Genomic DNA, 21,249 nt, shown 5'->3' on the forward strand with positions numbered 1-21,249 from the left:
TGTGCTGCTCCCTGGGGAAGCAGGGGGTGTACAGCCAGGTGGAGGTGGTGAAGTGAGTGATGAGTCCTGAGAAAATGAGGCCACTGGCCTCGTTCAATCCTCTTCTTCCCTCTCTAGCTATAAGCATTCTCTGCAGCATTTTCAGCTGACTTCAGAAGTTAATCTCACAGGGATGAGAGAATGGCATTGAATCAAGCAATCCCCTAATCATCAGTTCCAGGGGAGCACCTTTGTGAGAGGATAGTGTGAGAAATATAGAAAGTATCAGGTTTGTCAAACAAACATTGTCTGTTTTTTCAAGTGTAACAGTCCTGAGCAGGAGATCTTAGTTTACATTAGTATGGGCAGTTGTAGTTACCATCTGTATTTCAGAAGACTAAGGTGTGAATCATTTCATGTATGTTAGTTACTCTTTAGGGGGAACTTCCCTGATTTTTAATTTCCAGTCAAGTTGCTATTTGATGCAACTGATAGACATTGCCTGTCTTTGTATGCTGTCTGCCCTCAAGTCCATTTTGACAATCGCTGTGTCTTCACCACAGCTTGAAATATGTTGTATTTCTGAATGCTTAGGTAACCGACCACTTCTTGAGCAGAGAACTGAGGCTAACCTTGTTTCATGAAGGATTTATTATTCAGCTACTTGCTTCAGTTGTTCCCTTGGGTTTTGTTTTATCTTGCTATGAATTCCTTCCCAAAAGAAAAACTACAACATTTTGCATAATGTCTCATTGCTCTCAAGATTCTACATTTAATTCACAATTCAGGTTGTAGAAAACTTATATGCCTAAGGGGTAGATCACATGAATAGATTTTTTTTGGAAGAACATAATAAATTCTGTATTTAATTTTGTTCTATTTTACTTTCTACCTAAATGAAGAAGCCTTGTTTGCTACTAGGATAATAAGATCTGCAACAAATGAACCATCTTCAAAGGGGAGCATTAACAGAATTATGTCTGGCCAATCAGTTGTTAACAATCTTGGACACCAAGCTGTGGCTTATTGCAGGCAATATCAGCGTGTAAGTAATAATCAGTGATGCTCCCAATTATAGTATGTACCGCTTGACTTGCAAGCCGATTTTGCCAAGACTTCTAATAATTATCACAAGATTGGCAAATGCTGAAATCGTGAATAAAGACTTCCCTTAAGTCAAATAATAGTTTTTGCTTTTAAAATATGCAAGTATAATCATATGGCTTTTCAGTTGTGTGGATAATTCTATTACTTGGGTGGTTCTGTATACTTAAAAGTTGGAATACTTATTAATTTCTAAAATTTGCTATTTTGTGGTAGAAATTATTTATTCTAAGTAAAACTTTCGTAAATGTATTCTGTTATGATTGTTAAACAGTACAACTGGAGGTTTCTTCTGTTTGCATTGCATTGAATATTTAACAGTATCTTCTGACTTCTCCAAGATGACTTGATTTGCAGAACCATGACAGATTTTTCTTCTTCCTTACAAACTGTATATAAAAAAATAATTGAATACCTAAGTCATTACTGCTTTTCAAAAACTCAGATGCTTAATAGAATAATTCTGGTAGCCAGATAGTGGCTCTCATATGAGAGGTGTTTGTTTCTCATTGTTTTTTGGCTTGTTTTCCTCAGACATATTTTGGAAATGATAAAGTAGCTCATTAAAGTAAATGCAGGATGTTTTGCTATTAGAATGTTGTTTGGGGTTTTTTTTGTTTTCTTTTCTTTTCAACGGCATTGTGTGGTTGCCAAGAGCCAGACAAGCCAGTTAAATAAAATTGATGAGTGGAATTTTTGGTAAACAATCAGCTTGGTGTAATGTTTCTCTGAATTTTTCTCTTCATTAGGATTTATCATTTTCTCCTACCAAAAATTGTGATAGAGAACTATATTTGCTAAAGCGAGTGCAAGTTGCAGAGGAGGACCTGAACACAGCTCGTGAATTGATTCGACAGCTGACCAGCACAGTTTCAGAAAAAGAAAAAGAAATAGAGACAAAGATCGTAGAACTGAAAACACAGCATGAAAAAGAGCTTTCTCGGTTGGGCCAGGAAAATTACGTTCTTCAGAGTAAGGTACTTCATCATCTTGTATCCCATTACTATAGACCAGGAGAAACATTGATTCTGAAACTTGAATTAATGTTATTTTACATAAGTTGTTAATGAGCAAAAAAGCCAGATTTACACACATGCTACTAGTTTGTAAATGTATACCCACTATTGCATTTATTACCAATAAGACAGGATTTTTTTTTTCTACAGAGATAAACTATGTTTTCCCAAGTTTCTTTAGTTTTCTGTTTTGAGAGTTCTGCAGAAGGTTTTTTGCAAAGATTTAACTCGCTCTTATGTAAATATATATATAAACAGATGCCAGTTGTTATGTAGATAATAAGTGCTATATGATGAGATATTGTTGATTTTTTGATCCATTTTTCAATATTGTATTTTGCCTATATTGCGTATTCCCAGGGTTATTCCACTATAACCTCCAGTCTAGATACATAAGAATAGAAGAGGCTAAAACTTTTTTATACTTTATATCTGTTTTGTAATGCTTCTGTAAAACTCCAAAAATAAGATTGGCTCATTGGTGTGCTTTCATATCTTAATGAGAAGTTTGGCCTATTTTTATTATAAAAGCACAGTCTTGTAGATAATTCCATATTGGTAATAAAATTTGCTTATTAATGGTGTGTCTTTTTCTTTCTGAAAGTTGAGAAGTATGGAAGAGCTGACTCAAGGAAAGAGTTGGACCCATCATACAGCAACAGTTCCTGTCACTGAAGAAAAACTGGCACAAATACGAAAAGAAATTGAAGATCAAGAGGTCATTATTCAAGGTTACCAACAGGTACACCACACAAAACTGTGTTCTAACCAGTTTCAGAAAGAAAATTCTTTGATGGATGCTACTTTTCTGTTGAAAACAGTTATCTTGCTATCAAAAAAGTGGGTGCAATTTAGGTGTGAAGGGCAAACATCTATTGCATTGTTTTTAAAGGTATTTCATACATGTCTAGTTTGGGCAAAGTTTTTCCATGATTCCATATAACCATTATAGATTGTAAAAATATCCTGACTTGTCAGTTGAGAACTGGGAAAATACTTTACGGCCAATAGAGAACTACAAACTATTTGCCCCAAATGCAGTAGAAAACGAGTATTTTTAAGCAATATCAGAAATCTAGAGGGTTCTGTTTTTAAGATGTTTTTCATAGGATCTGAGCAGTTGATTTCAGTGAAGCCTTGTAAGTATGCCTGATTTTTATTACTTAGTCAACTGGAGAAATAGATAAGCCAAGCTTAATAATCCTTTTGAATACTTGCAGCTGCAGAATCAATAAGATAGTTTAACCAACTCCCAGATGGTGCACAGCAGCATTTCTTGGTATAGGTCAGAAGTCTTGCCAGTCTGGCCATGAATATCCCAAATCAGGGACGGTTTGTGTCTGTGGGACTGGAGCATGGGCAGGCTGAGCTCTGATCTGTCAGCACCCAGCTGTGTATGTGCTTTTAGAATATAGTTGGGGTAGCTTTGCAGAGGAACTGTCCTGGATTCTCCAGAGTGAGCAGACACTTGGCCAAGATTGAATACTACTCTATACTAATTTAGCATAAAGCGATCATGAAATTAGATAGCTATTTTAGAAACTTAGTAATAAAACATTTAGTGTTTGCTTCCACTGTTTCAGTAGGCAAACTATGCACATCATAGACCATTGATTTTGAACTGGATAAAATGGTAATTTATGAACATTCTTTGTCTTTCTCATCTTAGGAAAATGAGAGGTTATACAAACAAATGAAAGAGCTACAGATCCAAAACAAAAAAAATGAGGAACAAATGTATAAGGAGAATCAGTGTTTAATGTCTGAATTAATAGCCTTAAGGTAGGCTTATTTAAACACTAACCTAAAATCCCTCGAGTTTTCAGCTGTGTTTATTATTTTAATTTATAAAGAATCACTGTGGAGTCTGTCAGATGCATGTTTTCCAGTGTTTCTTGGGTTTGTTGTTTTGGCTCTTTTTTTGAGTATTGGTTTATGTTGATAATGGGCATTTAATTCTTAGTGTTCTTGCAGACCTGTGGGAAGACTCGAGTCTTTCATTTGGGAACTATTTCAATGCTAAAATTCAAGTATTCTTATTAATATCAGAGTGTAATGCATGCTACACTTGTTCTGGTATTACATCTCTGCTCATGCGTCAAAATATTTTGATATTGCAGTAAGGTACAGGGTAAATCAGAGGTGACAAGACATCACCGTAGTGGAAGAACAGTTAGATTCACTGCACTGGAGATGCTGTAAGATTTGGATCCTATACCAGTAAAGAGGAAAAAAACCTAGCAATTGTGTGTATTCCTAACTTACAAATCCCTGCCATAGATGAGTTGCACTGAACCAGTTTAGGTTTTGTTTCCTTTCCTCGTGTAGTCCCAACAAACAAGTTTGTGCAAGGTGAGGTGAATTTTTTTTGTAGAAAGACATCCTGCATAGTTGCTTCTTTAGGTCTGCACAGATTGACATTGTAGTACCATTTGGGGGAGGGTTGTGTTTGGTTTTTAGTATGTACCACTATTAGTACACCAAGTCACTGCCTTGTATAAATGTTTTTGCTGTTACTGTTTAGAGAAAAGACAGCGAAGACTAATAATATCCAGTCACAGATTGTGCAGAATTCTGAACCAGCCAGAAACTGGAGTTTCACAGAACTGATGTCAGAGCTTCGAGCGGCACAGGTAGCTCTACACCAAGACTGGTTTTCTTGTGTTCTTAAAAACATCACTTAACCAGCCATACTACAGATTAATAATGTAACTGAAGAAAGTAGCAGAGCATGCTACTGTTTGCCACACTTCTGTATCACAAATGTCTCATCATGTGAACTCTAGAAGAAACCCCCTAAGACACAGATTCCCTTAAAAGAAGTGCAATGTTGCCACGTTTGCTGGTCATTCTGGAATACACTGTGAGAGCTTGCAGAAAGTAGCTTTCCCACATAAGACAAATCTGGAGGAGTGTTTATCCCCGCTCTGTACCAAGTTCTAGAAAAGAAAATCAGAGTGAAAATAATCATTTGCTATTCACTCATGTAACATTTTTGTAGTCCTGTGGATGCTTGTGATTTTGAGGGACGATATTTAGTAAACTTCATGTTAAAATCAAAGGTTTTCAGAAACTTCTGTTGTTCTGCTTCCTGCAAGTAGAGACTGTTCTGGTACGTATTTCCTCTGATAGACCAGAAATTAAAAGCTGCTTCTTCCTTCCTTTTTTTTTTTTTTTTTTTAATCAAATTAATAAACAAGGAAATAAATGATGATGGAAAATAACCCAATAACAACAAAGATAGGTTAGGTATGCGATAAGAGGATCTTATGTGATAAGTAGAACATGGGAGGTTCCACTTAAATTTGAGAAGAAACTTCTCAGTGAGGGTGACAGAGCACTGGAACAGGCTGCCCAGGGGGATTGTGGAGTCTCCTATTCTGAAGACATTCAAAACCCACCTGGACACCTTCCTGTGCAACGTCATCTAGGTGTTCCTGCTCCGGTGGGGGGATTGGACTAGATGATCTTCCAAGGTCCCTTCCAGTCCCTAACATTGATTCTGTGATCTGCGTCCAGTGAGGTTGAGGACTAGCAGAGGTGTTCCTGGTCTGATAGAGCTGACTGAGCTCTTAAGACTCCAGGGGCTCCCCAAGTTCCAACCTCACAGGTGCTGCTGCTGCACTTTCCCGTCCCTAGGTCCTTAAGTCCAGCCTGTAATGAGACTGACCACAAGATCCAAAGATGGAGAGAGACACAGAGACAACACTACCATGGTCAAGCACACAGATAACACAGAGCGCAGTGCCTTTGCTTATACCACAGAAATATAAACAGCACCCTTGGAAACACAAGGAGCACAAACAGACTGATCCTGTTGGGCAGCTCAGGATCAGAGTTGACAAGCAATAACACAAATACATGCACATGATGGCCATTGCCAGCCCTGGCCACTTGGTCTGTTTACTGGCTGGCCCCAAAATCTCAGCCCCTGCAGTTGCTGCTCCCTGTACCTGTGGATCCCAGGACCAAGAGCTTCCCTTTCCAGAGGCTGACACTCGACCTTTCCTCCTACTTAGTCTTGAAGTTTACTTGTGATCACATATCAACAGAACATGCAGAAAATGGCAAGAAATAAAATGTCGTAAGATGAACTCTTGGACAATACACATGTCTGTTTAAGCTACAGTCTTAGAAATAATTAAAGTGATTTTCTTTACTGACTCTCTCAAAACACAGGTATTTTCTGCTTTTGAGACAATTATGTGCATATATATATATATATATAAAGAATACATGTATATATTTTTATATTTAGCTTAAGTTTTCACTTGCTTTGGTATGGCAAGGCCTGAGAATAATAACAAACCACGAAAACCTGGTTGCTGCTGTGGTCTCACACAACTGTTGTGATTTAATAATTTTATTTTAAAAGCGTGTTTACGTTTTTAGTATGACAATGTGCGTTCGGTTTCTCCTGTCTTACCATGTCCTCTAAAACTCAGAAGGAAGAAACTAAATTACAAGAAGAGATAAGACGTCTCAAACAAGATAAGCAAGCTCTTCAGGTAGACTTGGGACAAGCAAAGAAGGAGAGAGATTTAGCAAAAGTGCAGATTGCATCCACATCAGGTAAAGCACCTTCATTTTGTTGAATAATTTTGCCTACTCTGTGCTTTACTAAACAAACATGTAACTAAAACTTGTTTCTTATTAAAATATGACTTAGCCAAATGCATCTAGACCATTTCCCAGTGTCGTCTAAGCTTCTAATAAAAGCATACCGTGAAGGACATGCTACAGTACTTTGGCACTATTCGAAAGCCTTTTCTTGTATCCAGCCGAACTCTTTGTTGTTGCCTATTAAGTTTGATTTCTTGCCTGTCTCCTGCTGGGTGTGGAAAACAGACTATTCCATTTAAGCAAAAACTATGTTCATAAGAAAATATTTGCTACATTGTATCTTAGTTTCTTGTTTAGATCCTTTTTTTACCTCTAACCTGATACCTTGTGACATTTTAAAAACATGCTTTTCAGAATTCTTTCCAGTTTGACTTTAGCTTTCTTAATGAGAGAGGGCCAGCAATTGGACTCTTATTTCCAATATCAGGCATCAAAAGCACTAAGAGCTGTACTGTTTGCCTCCATGTGTCTTCTCAAAATGCTTGATCCATAGCTGGCAGGAGTATGGTCAATATATACCGATGCAGGTATTCTGTATTGTCATCCATGTTGTTACTGAAAATTTGTTTATTAGAACATGATCAAGAATAGATCCTCCTGGGATTCTATATTAAATACCATCCACAGTAACTGTCAACCATTGAGTCTTTTCTATGTATGAGAGAAATAAGTTGTTGGGTTTTTGTTGTTTGTTTGTTTTTCAAATCATGTTGCATTTAAAATCCTAATTAGGGTCCGGTTTTAAAACTTCAGTGCAGTAACAGGATTAGTAAATATATTAAATGTGCTGAGGAGGGTAGTGTTGACTAATTACCTTTTCAATGCATAACTACTAGTAAGACTAAGGATCATTTATTCTTATAGATGAGAAGTCTTATGAATTTAAAATGATGGAAGAATCATACAAACAGGAAATTGCTCATTTAAAAAGAAGACTTCAGTGGTATGCAGAAAATCAAGATATTCTGGATAAGGATGCAGCCCGTCTTAAAGATGCAAGAGAAGAAATTGAGAAACTAAAACTAGAGGTGATGTTGAAATTTTAAATTATTTCTTTTCTAGTGATGAGTATCAGGTAATTCTATCCTTCATAATAGTTCTTTTTTCAAGAAAAACATGTGAACTGTTTATAACCTTTAAATCAAACATCTAGTCTTTATATGCAAAATTGATATTACTGCCTATGCAGTAAGAGTTGCAAGTGCAGAATGCTTAAAACGTGGTAACCTGGTTTTGCTTTTATTGGACATCTTGATAATTCTTCTGGAAACAAAAGTAGTATCTTTCCTTAAAACCTGCAAAATTTGTGACTAAGAAAAGGCAGTACATTGTTACATTAACAACTTGGAACATCCCTCTTGTCTTTTTCTTTTCCTCCTTTTTACTTCATGGTAGCTTAGGCACCACTTTTTTCTCTGAAGTAGTGGTTCTAGATTCTTTCTTACAAAAAATTCTCTGGTTGCTGTAGTAGGAAGAAAAAAACCAAAACACTCAAAATATAAAGCAACCAAAACTAATATATGAATCTTGAATAGTTCTGAGATTCACATTGCCTGCTTGTCGGTAGACTTGACCTAGGATTTCTAGAAATGAAGAAATTTACCAGTGATAAAATATATTTGATCTTGGCATTTTTTCATGGTGTTTTACTAGAGAGATCACAGATGAAAGGAGGTGCTTCTGAAGGAGCAGCCAGGGAAGGAGATGCCTTAAACACCACCATATCAAACTTTGATCAACATATCATTGCTGTGAAAGAAAATCTTTTTTTTTGCATTTTCTTCAGGATGGACTGGTGTTTAGCAGCAATGAAGAGCTCTGACTTCATAGAAACAATCAAAATAGTCAAACTATGCTGGCATAAGACCATTACTTATGTTAACAGTGCCAACATAAGAAATCAAGATAGGAATATTTCGAACTATACAAGGTGTAATATCACTGTACAATGATTATAGTGGCTGCTAAAGATAGGAAATTCAATTTAGGTTAAGGCTTTGAGTCTTTGTGGCCAGAATTTATGGAAATGCAAGAGTGTTAGGTATCCGGCTCCTTACCCTGAACCTAAGAGTCAGCATTTATTTAGGCACAAAGTAAAGCTGCTTTTTGGCTATTTCTGTATCTTGTCATACAGCACAGCATTGCAAATCACAAACTATTTCCTTACCTCACCCTGAATTCATGTAATATACTGCAGTACTTTATATTATAGCTTATTAACCAAGCCTGTGCACTGGAAGTGTGGCAGAAAGACGCAGATGTACTGGTATGAAGACAAGAATGTCCCAGAGTTGAGATTCTCTTCTAGATTTCCATGGCTAGTTTCACCTTAAGTGTCTTGAAGATGCTATAACTCAGTTTAAGAACCTCAAGAATCAAATAGTACAGAAATTACTATTACCAGGTTTTGACCTGCAGAATACTTGCATTATGTTGTGTGTTCTTAAATGCTTACTTTTGTACTACAGAACAATGTCTCTGACTATATATTTTAGTTTATTTTCTCATAAATTTGATAGGTTGAGAAGCTCAGAACTGAAGCTGGAGATCAGTGTGTGCAACAGAAGAAACATTCACAGGACAGAGCAGCAGATGCTAGAAGAATTCAGGACCTTGAGCGACAAGTATGCAATAATAGAGCTGTGTTTTGTTTAACCTTTATTTCAGATAAGGTCTTTTATAACACTTACCAGCCCTTTCATAAATGTAATGCATTGAATGAAGCCCTGTGATAAAGTAACTTGTGCTCCAGACAAAAAGCTGCAATTACTTAGTATACTTACTTACAAAGAACTCTTTTGCTAGTCTCCTAATAAGCTAATTATTGATATCCCTTTTTAAATCCTTTTACATTAAAATGCTGTTTAAAGTTTCTTGGAAAGGAGCAAGAGGGCAAAAGCACACACAACCTTGCTGTTTGTCTTCTAGGACTCCTTTTGTCAATGTTCAGTAACCCCTTAACATTATGGCCGATTTCAACCAAGTTGATTGAAGAGCAGAGGTTTAAATTTTATTGGATCCCTATGAGATTTGTGAAAACTGCGGGAGCAGAGACCTTAAAATTCTGTGTTTCTACTGAAGAAATGTTGGGTGGGAGTGGGCTTTCTGAAGTTTAGTGGATGCCAGCTGCATTTGGTAGGGATGTGGGACAAATGGGAAAGAGCCTCTGCAGTATTCTAATGCGAAGAATATCGTATCCATAGATAAGAGGGGCTTGTTATTAGTCTTGTGTGCAAGGTGTTAGTTTTGTTCTATTGCAGACTTCAAAATAAAATGCATATAATCTGTTATTTGGAGAGTAATTTCAATGTGGTTATTAAATACCTCTGTAACAGCTGGAAAAGTAGAATGTGAATGTAAGTCCAGAAAAAAAGCAAGTACTCCAACAACATTAAAAGCCATATACAACTTTAGTGCTAAGAAAGTGTATAAAAGATCCATTTGACACAAGACTGATCTGAAGATGAGAGCAATATTTTGTTTAAGATTATGTATAAATCAATCAGTAAGAAATGAATCTTGCTTTTCTGTAAATAATAGCATAAATGTAAACAATACAAAAAATTCTTATCCTATGCATCTCTAGTTTTCATTCTTCACCCAGCTTAAGCACATGACAGTGTTGACATTCTGTTACTTAGTTCAGTTTTCATTAGAACTCTATTCTTTTTGACTTAATTTTCTTTTTGACAGATCAGAGAAATGGAAGGAATTCTAAAAAGAAGATATCCAAATTCCCTGCCTGCTTTGATTTATGCTGCTGCTGCTGCTGAGAAAACTGATGATTTTTCAGCTAAAACAAAAACAGTTGATTTTTTGGAGAGAAGAATAAAAAAGTTAGAAACAGAACTTGAAGGTAAAGATGATGAAGCTAAAAAAAGTCTCCGTGCCATGGAACAACAATTTCAAAAAATAAAGGTAAAAGCTGGAGGCTTGTTAAGTAGTCTGCTCCACAGGTAACAGTCACAAGGTCACTCTGGTCTAACACGCTGCAGTGGTGAAAACTGAAGGCAAAGAAAAAATACTTAAAGAATTCAGAGCCAGAATTTCAGTAGCTTCAGCACCTAAGATAAAAAGAGCATTGAAACCGTCGAAGTAGTGTTGGAACTGAGAGGACAAGTTCTTGAGGCATAATTTAATTGTTACAATTGGGATAAGAGGATTTCATCCTGTAGGTCAGAGCAGCTGCTTACCTAATTCCTACTAGTACCAAAGACTGTGGTTTCAATTGGTGTTTCTGCAGGGAATGTCTGGGAATGCTGAACGTTCTGTCCAAAGATGACATGATAGCGAGTCTTAAGACTTGTGATAGGAAGTTTTACTTCCAGAAAAAAGTGAGCTGCACAAGTGCTTAATGAGCAGGAAAGGAAAACTGGCCAGTTGTTCCTCCTTTTTTCCATGTGAATAATGCATTACATTTTTCTCAGAGGTTATCCACGCTATAAAGAAGGTTAGGTTTTCCTCAGCTCATTAGAAAGAAAGGTTCTGTGTGTCTGAATTTATACTTTTGTATTAAAAAAAAAAAAAAAAAACTGTTAAAATTTAAGATTATTTTTAAAATGTGAAGTACAATTTTGAGGCATATGACAGTAGTGTTTGCAAACTGACACGTGGCAAATACATAATGGCAAATTTTAACAAAACTAAAGATTTCTTGCTATATTCAAATAAGATTTTACTCTGCCTGTCCAAATGGGTAACATCTGTGGAGAACACAATTATATAAAAATGAAACAGTTCTTTGTCATTTTTTCTTTCCCACAGTTACTGTATTCATTGTGAGTAGACGATTAATTTCTAGTAAATGTGTTGAGTAATTCTGTTTTACAGCAGACTTAAGTTTGCTTCACATAATTTTTCACTCACTGATTTCTGAACTGGCGTGTATTCTGCCTTAGGAAATCTTGCTTCACATGTGCAGTAACTTTAAAGAATAATAAAAAGAACTAGCAATAAATGTATACTTAAGGAAACCGGTTTTTTCTCCCTCTCCCCTCCCTTAGATGCAGTACGAGCAAAGACTTGTAGAGCTTGAGCAACTACTTGCATACAAATTTATGAGTGAATCACCAACACTGAATGGTGACAAAGCCCAATCTACAGAACTTGAACAGGAGCTTCAGAATCTAAAGAAGACCCATCAGATCACCGTTAAAAACCTCCAGACAGAAATTGAAAACCTTAGAAGTCAAAATTCCCAATTAAAACTCAGAAGTAAAAAGGATAATAAAGGCTTACAGTCCGGAGACTCTCAAATGAAGCAAGATAACACAAAAGACAGACTGTTAAAACTAAATGAAGAACTGGTCACCAAAAACAGAGAAATACAAGACCTTACAAAAACTATAGAGAAACTTCAAAAAGAAAGGATGATGATGTTGTCTGATAATAATTTGAGAAATAAAACTGATAATAAAGAAAACTCAACAGAGATCCTGATAAAGAATACCTCGGCAACAAACAAAAGAAACTCCAGCAACAGTGAACCCTTCCAAAGGATTTTCAACGATGACAAAGTATACCAACCACATGCCTTTTCCGATTCTAATCTCTTGGAAGTTCTCCAAGAAAATGCACAGCTGAAAGAGGAGCTAGAAAGATTGTCTCTAGAAATGAACCAGCAGAGGGTGAAGTCTCAAGCAACACTGGCTTATTCTGAAAATAGCATGCGAAGGTAAATGCTCAAACACATTCCTTTTAAAACCTTGTTAAAGTGTTGGCTGATGCAGGACTGAAGTGGCACATTAACATGTCAGCCACATGTGAAGCTAGTTCATACTTGGCCAGTGTTCTCTGTAAATTTCTTTTTTACTGTTTATTATTCATTTGGGGGTTTTTTTGGACAGTGGTGGTGTTTGATTTTTTAGAGCAGTGCACTGTCATGATTCTATGGACAAACCTATAATAATTCTTATTAATGCTACAGTTCATTGTGATTTTGAGTAAGAAGATCTCAGTATAAATCATTGCATATCACGTGCTTTATATTTGTGTTGAATAGCATTAATGTTTGGTACAGATACCTTCTTTCACACTTAAGATATGCTTTCAGTGAAATTTACTTGACCAACTGTAGAAATTTTACACTTGAGCTAGTTTCCCTTCAATCCATTCATAGTCAAAGTAGAGGACGTTGGCATATTTAGGTTGCAACACATTCTGTTCTGAAATAGATACCTGAAATAGGACAGCTGAATTATTATTTAAAAACACCTATTTTGTCTCCTTTTTTTTTTAATAAGAGGAGCCAAAAAAAGATGATTGGCTGAGTTTTCTGTATTCTAGCTGCCTCTGCTTAAATAAGGCACATGTCCAGCATTGTAGGTTTCACACACTGTCATCGCTCCAGAGCAGCAGTGGTGCTATCTTGTGAGGCTTTGTTATGAAATTTGAAAGATGTGCTGCCTTTAACATTTTTTATATTTTATATGTTCAAGTGAGAAACTTGCTGCATTTTTGAAGAACTGTCTGTAGCTGCTTTACTACATCTTATTTTCCTGTTACTGTTCAGGATGCAGGAAGACACAGCAGAATACATTGCATCTCTGAAAGCCTCCCATCAGAGGGAAGTGGAGAAGATTATTTGCCAGCATGCAAAGGAGCATTCTACTTCTAAAGTAGCTGAACTAAACAGCAGAATTTCAACACAAGAGGTAAGATACAGCAGACACATTCATTGCATATAGGTATCTGTTAATGGTGTTTCTTTCTAAATTACTATAAACTTCATGTTTCTTTGAAGTAGGATCTACTGTTTCAAAAATGGGCCAGTGCCACTGTATTCACAGAATCACAGACTGGCTGAGGTTGGAAGGGGCCTCTGGAGGTCATCTTGTCCAACCCTGCTCAAGCAGGGTCATCTAGAGCCAGTTGCTCGGGACCATGTTGAGATGGCTTTTGAATATCTCCGAGGAGGGAGATTCCACAACTTCTCTGGGCTTAGAGACCAAATAAATGCTTGGGTACCTTCACAGTAAAGAAATTTTACTTACGGTCAGACAGAACCTCTTGAATTTAAGCTGGTGCCCTTTGCTGCTTCACCTGTCACTGGATACCACCGGAAAGAGCCTGGCTCCATTTTCTTTGCACCCTCTCTTCAGATATTTGTAAACATTGACGAGATCCCTCTGAGCCTTCTCTCCTCCAGTCTAAACAGGCCCAGCTCCTCAGAATTTCCTCATAGGAGAGATGCTCCAGTCCCTTCACCATCCTGAAGGCCAGTCTTGCTAATAAAGACTTCAGTACCTCACCCTTTTCCATGTCCTGAGTCACCAAGGCCCCTGGCCCATTCATCAGCAGGCCCACGTTTTCTCTAGTGTTCTGGTGGCCACTTAGGTACTCACAGAAGCCCTTCTTTTTGCCTTTGCCAGTCTCACCAGATTCAGTACCAGGTGGGCTTGGGCTTTCCTAACCACATCTCTGTATGTTCAGACAGTGTCTCTATATTCCTCCCAGGTTACCTGTCCTTGTTCTCACTGTCCATAGGCTTCCTTTTTATGTTTGAGTTTTTGCCAGGAGTTCCTTGTTCATTTGTGCAGGTCTCCTGGCGTTTTTGCTTTTCTGCTTGTTGGGATGATCTGCTCTTAAGCTTGGAGGAGGTGATCCTTGAATGTCAATTGGCTTTCTTGAGCCCCTCTTCCTCCCCAGGCCCCATCCCATCTTCCAAGCAGGTCTCTGAAGAGGCTGAAGTCTGCTCTCCTGAAGTCCAGGATTATGATCATGCTTTTTGGCCTGGTCCCTCAGGATCCTGAACTCCACCATCTCATGGTCACTGCAGCCAAGGTTGCCTTTGACACTGACACCCCGAACAAACCCTTATTTGTTTGTGAGTGGAAGGCCCAGAGGAGCACCTGTCCTCGCTTGGGTCAGAGAGTTGTCATCAGTGCTCTCCAGGAACCTCCTGGATTGCTTACACTGTGGTGTTCCTCCAGCAGGGATCAGGGTGGTTGAAGTCTCCCATGAGGACCTGGGCCTTCGATTGTATTTGTGCGTTACAATTTTGGGAGTTTTACACACTGTATGGAAGTAAAGAGCTATTGAATTTGGACTATTTCAGAGCTTTTTATAACTGAGGGAAGTTACTGGAAGATTGAGACTTGTTTTCATATTCTTTAGAGCAGGGGTGTCAAACTGATTTTCACCGGGGGTCACATCAGCCTCATGGTTGCTTTCAAAGGGTGAATGTAATTTTAGGACTGTATAAATGTAGGGAGTGGTTACATTGTAGAAATGTAGGGAGTTAAATTTTATCCATGTAGGGAATTGTTACATTGTATAAAGGTAGGAGAGGGTACATTGTATAAGTGTAGGAGTAGTTACATTGTATAAATGTAGGAGTCCTTACATTATACAGTCCTAAAATGACATTCAGCCCTTTGAAGGCAGTCACAAGGCTGATGTGACCCCCGGTGAAAATGAGTTTCACATCCCTGGTTTAGATGTACACGTGTGCTATGTAACAATGCTCGTGTTAGATACAGTGTAGTTAAAATACACATCACTTATACCTGCAGTGCTGCAATACTGATTATATTTCTGGCATATTTTTCCTGTATAGGTTTACACGTTGTTATGGGTATTTATGTCAATTACAATTATTTTTAATCTTTTTCTAGATATTAATAAGACATCTCCAAGATCAAATCAGTGAACAACAGAGACATCAGGAAGCCCTTCTAATTTCACAGATGCGAGAGGAGCTCCTACAAAAAGAGGTATATTTAAACTTGTATTAGGGGTACCTTATTCTAATAAGAGTTTTCATCCTTGTAAAGCCTCAAATAATATTAAGTCTTACAAACAGTGTCTTTCTCAATTGCTTCTGCATCAATTATACCTGAGAATGCAATATATTTTTCTAATGTGAACAAGAGAACAACACAGCATAGAAAGTGGAACTTTGACCTCCTTTAATTTATTTTTTTTTAATATTATTTTTAATCTTAGAAAAGTCTGGCACCTGTATGAAAATTGATCAACATGTTAATCCAAGTATTCCTAACCTCTTCTTTGAGAGTTGTGATGGGTATTAAATAGATGACTGGACTTTTTCTTTATTAAGAGGGTATTTTATTATTGTTTCAAAATTCTTTGTTCAGATAAAGCCTCCCTTTTTTCATCCTTCATTGCCATAAAATTGACATAGGTGATTGTATTTTTGGTGTTCTCCTTTGATATCTATTCAACTTGCGGTCTTTTAAGAACAGTAAGATAGTTGTAATAGTTCTTCTGAAATTCATTGGGTTTTGAGGGAGGTATTCTACGTTTTTCCTAATCTTTTACTTCTATTAATAGCATATAATCTAAATATTATACTTGTTCATGTTTTCATTTTTGGGCTGATATTGTGTAAAATTGCTGCCTTTTACCTCAAGCTGTTTGAACTATTGGTCATGCTTTTGTCATTCCTGAAGTGCTGCCAATCGCTTTTTAATCACATCCATCACCTCCTGTTCAGGGGAGGACATAACCTGTCTTAGCATTGTGCCTAAGCTTAATTCGTCCTGTCCTTGATCTATGAACATGGCTAATTTTGCCTTCATTTTCACAATGCAGTAGTTAACCTGCAGGAGTTATTAGGAAGGAATTCTCCTATTCTGTAAGGGACTGAGAACTCCAGACATGTAATCTTATTTGCTGCCTACATTTAGAAGAAAAGCGAGAGTATCAACATGTGTTTAGTACTCACTAAACTCATTCAGTATTTATCGTATCCATACAAAATTCCAGCTCACTGAAGTGTTCATAGAAAAGTGAGGGTTTGTAGGGAGACAAAAAAGATCTATTAAACAAGTTCTGCATTTGCTGAATGAAGGCTGAGACTTTGGATTCATATTATGAATCTATTGACAGATGTCACCTTTCCATACAAAGCTTAATTCACTACAGTGATCTCAGTATAGATCATACTTCCTTCTGGCAAAATAGGGTGAGAGTACCATTTGCTTTACAGATTATTAATGATAGTGATGGTTAAAAGAGTGAGCATCCTATCTGCCCCATGTTTACAGGCTGGATTTGAGGTGCTGGCATTTAAGAAAATGTAATGGAATGCCTTTGTTAAAAAAAAAAAATTAAAAATTACAAAACCATATAGAGAAAAAGTAAAAGTAAAGCCTTGCTTTTGCCATCTAGCATCATTGCTGTGCTGCGTATAAAATGCATTTTCAGCATTAAATGGTTAAATAAGTTGAGCTGAAAGATGAAGGCAACGAAACCTACAAACATAATGTGATGATAGCGAAAAGTGCTACTATTTGTAATGGGATCAAGAGTCCTCTGTCTATAACGGTGATAGCTCAAAAAGGGCAAACTTTTCTCTGAGGCTCACTGGAAGATTATTATTTGAATACTAATCTCAGAAATGCTGTTCATGGATGTTTTTCATTAACTATAACCATATACTTATCTGTTATAACAGCTTGAACATAGGACAGGTTTGTATTAGGAAATCAGTTGCAAATCACTGGTAGAGTTGACTAGACCTGGCAATTTTTAGACCAAAGAGGGTTTGTAATCCTGTCTGTTAGCAGCATGTCTTGTCTTAATTTATTCCATAGAAATACACTGATACATTTTGTATTTGATCTTTATTCGGAGTATGAGAAGGGACTGTGTAAGAACATCTAATCATAGTCTTCTCTGTTAATTTTTTAGTATGTTTGGAAGTATAAAAATTGACTGTGAATAATCACTTCATAACATCTTATGAACAGGATTTGATTTATCAAAAAGAACTAAATTTTCATATCCTTAGGCCATTTCTTACAAATGAAAGATCCTAATCTAAGTCCCTGAGCCTCCAGTTAAACACCTGAATAAAGGAGATTTCTCTTTTATTTCTTCTCTGCAGCTTTTGAATGAAGTGATTAAACACCGCAAATAGTTTGAGAAGAATCCGTTTTATATACTACTTAACACGATAACAATTTTCATCAATTCTCTCAAACTGCAGGTGACGAAACTGTTGGAAGAACTGAGAGAGGCTAAGGAGAGCCAGAGTCCTGAAATGAAACATTTCCTGTGCCTGGAAAAGAAAATCAAGCATATAGAGACCAGACACGCAGAAAGAGAGCAAGAAATTCAAAAGGTACACCAGATATAGCTGCATTTACTTCTCAACAGCAATTTATTGGTTTAACTATATTTTCATGGTATTTGCACAGGCTTGTTTAGCCCAGACTGCATGGGGACAAGTACTTGTTGATACAGCTGTGGTTTTGTCTTTGCCTGTGGATGCAAGTGAATGTTGATGTGATGCTAGTCAGCCCTTCCTTGCTGTGGTAATTGAGATTACTTGTGCATGGCTCACATATCAGGTGTGTAACTTCCTCACAGCCCAACCTACAGAGGCCTAGCTTTAGCAGATGGTTGGACCACGTCACCTCTAGAAGTCTCTTGTCTCATGCAGTTATTTCATAGTTCATTTCCACAAGGAAAGCTATTGAAAACCTGACGAGAGTTTGTAATGCAGAGTTGGTTAAGCTATGATGTATTCCTCAACTGAACTGTCATTTTATTCTAGTCCTGAAAAGCTGCATTGAAAGTATAGAAACATCTTGCAGAAATCTATCTACCACGTACTGATTTTAATAGGCAAAACAACAACAAAACCCCTTTATCCTCCACAAACAAGAAGTTCTAGATTATGAAGGTTGGATCTTTGTGAAACAGTACAGCTTCTTGTATCTGATATTTATGTCCCTTGAATGAGTAAAATAATTTTACATTGATTTTTTTTTTTTTAATCTAATTTTATGTCCTGGCCTCCATGCTAATATTTCATCTCTCTGGGGAGCTTTTGTCATCTGGAAGCAGTTTTCTAGTTCACTTTTTTTTTCCTCAGCTCTTTCATCACCTAAATATATGATTGTCATTCATGTTTTAACAAACCTGTGTTTTTTCAAACCTGTAGTATTTCTTAGCTTGTACACTTTGTTCTAAAGTTTTGAAACCAAATCTCAAGTAATACAATTTTATGTGCAGAATTGCTCATGGTAGAAGGCTTTATTCTCATGTATTTCTACAGTAGATATTTAATTTTCTTCCCCAGAAGAACTGTGCATAAAACAAGTCAGTGGATTAAGAACAAACTCTGCTGTGACTTATTTTATTATTCACATTCTGTCCTGCTGAAGGCAACTGTAATAGTTCTTTATGCTGTTCATTTGCTTTTGTATAATATGAGAAGTTATTTACCATTTCTGTAGTGGCTGCTGCTGCCTGGTCTGTAATCTGTCTCTGCTGAATTAATTACCTGACCTATAGTATTTACTAAGTATTTACTAAGATGTTATGTAATGTATTTAACAAAACCAGAGATAATAGTATACACCAGAGTTGCTACAAAGTAATTTCATCATTCGTGGTGCTACTGGCTTTGTTATGTATTAAGCTTTGGGTTTTGTTTGTCCTACTTTTGCACCTTCAGTTGTCTGCAGGGGGGCACCAAACACACCCTCAAATGAATAATAACAAACTGAACAATATAGAAAAACTAATTGCTGGACAAGGAAGTAACGAATTACCATTCGTATCAAACTATAAGTATGATAAGTATGGTCATTGAATGACAGAGATTTCCTTAAAGAATCTACTACAATTAATAGTAGTGTGGAGATTTTCATAGCTTGTGACACTTTCTATTTTGGGTAATTTAATAGGATTTTGCTATGGATTAATGTAAAAATAAATTCAAACTTTTATCTGCAGCAGCTTAAGACCTTTGTGTCTACAGGGTATTTTGTGATAATTTATAGAACTTTTGCTTTTTAAAAGCACAGGAATAGCCCATAACACGTCATTCAGATTTGATTTGTTTCTCTTCCAGAGTATTCTTATAATTAATGCATTTAAATGGCAATTCAAAAGGTGAATTTTGATTACAGACAGTTTTATGTTTTAGGCTCAGTTTTGTCTTAAATATTCAAACTTTTAATTGCTGTTTTGGAGAGGATAATTCTCCTGAGGCTCATTAGTCAGTAATGGATTCTACTCTTCTGTCACTAATGCAAATATTTAAAGGAATTTAGTGCTATCAGAATTATTTTTGTAATATTCAGAACAAATTGTTTCCACTTAACATGAGCACTGGGCTTTGGGACTGAGCATCGAATATAATGAAGTAGCGTATTTTTGCACAGGGGCCATGTTGGCAGAGTGTTTGACGAGGGAGTCCCAATGCTGACTTGCTTCTGATTTGCAGGCAACGCAACTGACACAACATCTCAGCGACGCTCGGCAAACCCACGAGGTTGAGAGGTGGCGAAGACTGGCACAGCGGAAGAACCAAGAACTGGAGAAATTTCGAGTGGAATTGGATTCAATATTAGACGTTTTACGCGAACTGCAGAAACAAGGGGTGGTTATTCCTGCACCTAATTCCAGTGTATTCAGCGTGACAGACGGCTGTTGGAAGACATCTTAGGTATGAGTTGATTAGAGAAGCAGAATATTCAAAGTTATGTATAGATAATATTGTTGAAAATCATTAATGTAACACTTGTAAATTGAATTACATTCTGCTCTGGAATCCTGCTTGTCCAAAGGTAGATTTGCACTGAGCAACACCCCAGTCATATTGTATGTCTTATATTTCACTAGAAATAAAGTTACATGCCATTTAAAAAAATAATTAGGAATATTGAGGTTAATCTACAAACTCAATTACCATTGAGAAAATCCATTTGATGCTTCTGCAGATACTATAGAACATGCTTGAATATTTTTAACTTTGGTTTGTAACTTGTTGCATCATGATTCCTTTGTGAGCAATTTGCACAGTATGCTGTTTGGCTTGTATTTTTAGTATATAGAGTTACTATTTTTCATTTGTTAGGGCATGAAAATCCTCCTTTTTCCAACATTTTGCTTCTCTCCATCCAGTCCATAAAACACTCCTTCCCTTATCCTAAAGACCCCTTTCAACTTTGTTGGAGGGCTGGAGCAGAGCAGGTGTTCTCACATGATGATCAAATTCAAACTCTTCTCTGTTTACACTGCAGATATTTCCAGCTGTGCTGGTAAGAATGATGGCAGAGTGGTGGAGCTGAATTGTTATGGGACAGATATGAAAAAAAGCCTGTAAAATACAGTGTGAGAGTAATTTTTGGTATCCCTTTTAAAAGGGAAGGCTATATTGATGACCTTTACAGAATAAAGAGGTCAATCGAATGTGAAGACAGGGATATGTCAGTGGGGAAATTTAGAGTTAAAACACTGACCAAATTGGAAAAGGGGACAGGAAAAAATAAATAGTCTTCAGTATTGACAAAGGAGACTAGCATGTGGAAGTGGGAATAATCTGCCACCCAAATACAGAACGTGGATGTAACTTTTTGCTGAACTGACAGGCACCACAGCTGGTACCAAGCTGAGTTTTAGATGATTGCTTTCTCCCTCTCCTCATGCCCAGCTGGAGTTTATGCACCTCAGCGTAGAGCCTGTAGGATACTAGACAGCATAGGAGCAATTCCTACTGCATCACTAACATGTAACTTGGTGTGCTAAGCTTTTGGTCCCTTGTTTC

At 36.9% G+C, this 21,249-nt stretch overlaps 1 protein-coding gene across 5 annotated transcripts in view; it reads left to right on the plus strand.

Annotated features, from left to right (window-relative positions):
• The window catches only part of CEP162 (centrosomal protein 162), a 46,306-nt gene that overhangs the window by 24,079 nt on the left and 978 nt on the right, over positions 1 to 21,249 (plus strand). For all 5 annotated transcript variants that reach the window (XM_071806794.1, XM_065833671.2, XM_065833672.2 and 2 more), the window contains 14 exons: positions 882 to 1,024; positions 1,833 to 2,060; positions 2,704 to 2,841; positions 3,769 to 3,881; positions 4,624 to 4,732; positions 6,545 to 6,671; positions 7,587 to 7,750; positions 9,242 to 9,346; positions 10,416 to 10,640; positions 11,726 to 12,396; positions 13,234 to 13,375; positions 15,338 to 15,436; positions 17,677 to 17,811; positions 19,927 to 20,148. In XM_071806794.1, the coding sequence (XP_071662895.1) occupies positions 882 to 1,024; positions 1,833 to 2,060; positions 2,704 to 2,841; positions 3,769 to 3,881; positions 4,624 to 4,732; positions 6,545 to 6,671; positions 7,587 to 7,750; positions 9,242 to 9,346; positions 10,416 to 10,640; positions 11,726 to 12,396; positions 13,234 to 13,375; positions 15,338 to 15,436; positions 17,677 to 17,811; positions 19,927 to 20,148 (2,621 nt within the window). The remainder of the gene's footprint in view (positions 1 to 881; positions 1,025 to 1,832; positions 2,061 to 2,703; positions 2,842 to 3,768; positions 3,882 to 4,623; positions 4,733 to 6,544; positions 6,672 to 7,586; positions 7,751 to 9,241; positions 9,347 to 10,415; positions 10,641 to 11,725; positions 12,397 to 13,233; positions 13,376 to 15,337; positions 15,437 to 17,676; positions 17,812 to 19,926; positions 20,149 to 21,249) is intronic.

This window comes from Patagioenas fasciata, chromosome 3 (assembly GCF_037038585.1).
Source record: "Patagioenas fasciata isolate bPatFas1 chromosome 3, bPatFas1.hap1, whole genome shotgun sequence".
Taxonomy (NCBI): domain Eukaryota; kingdom Metazoa; phylum Chordata; class Aves; order Columbiformes; family Columbidae; genus Patagioenas; species Patagioenas fasciata.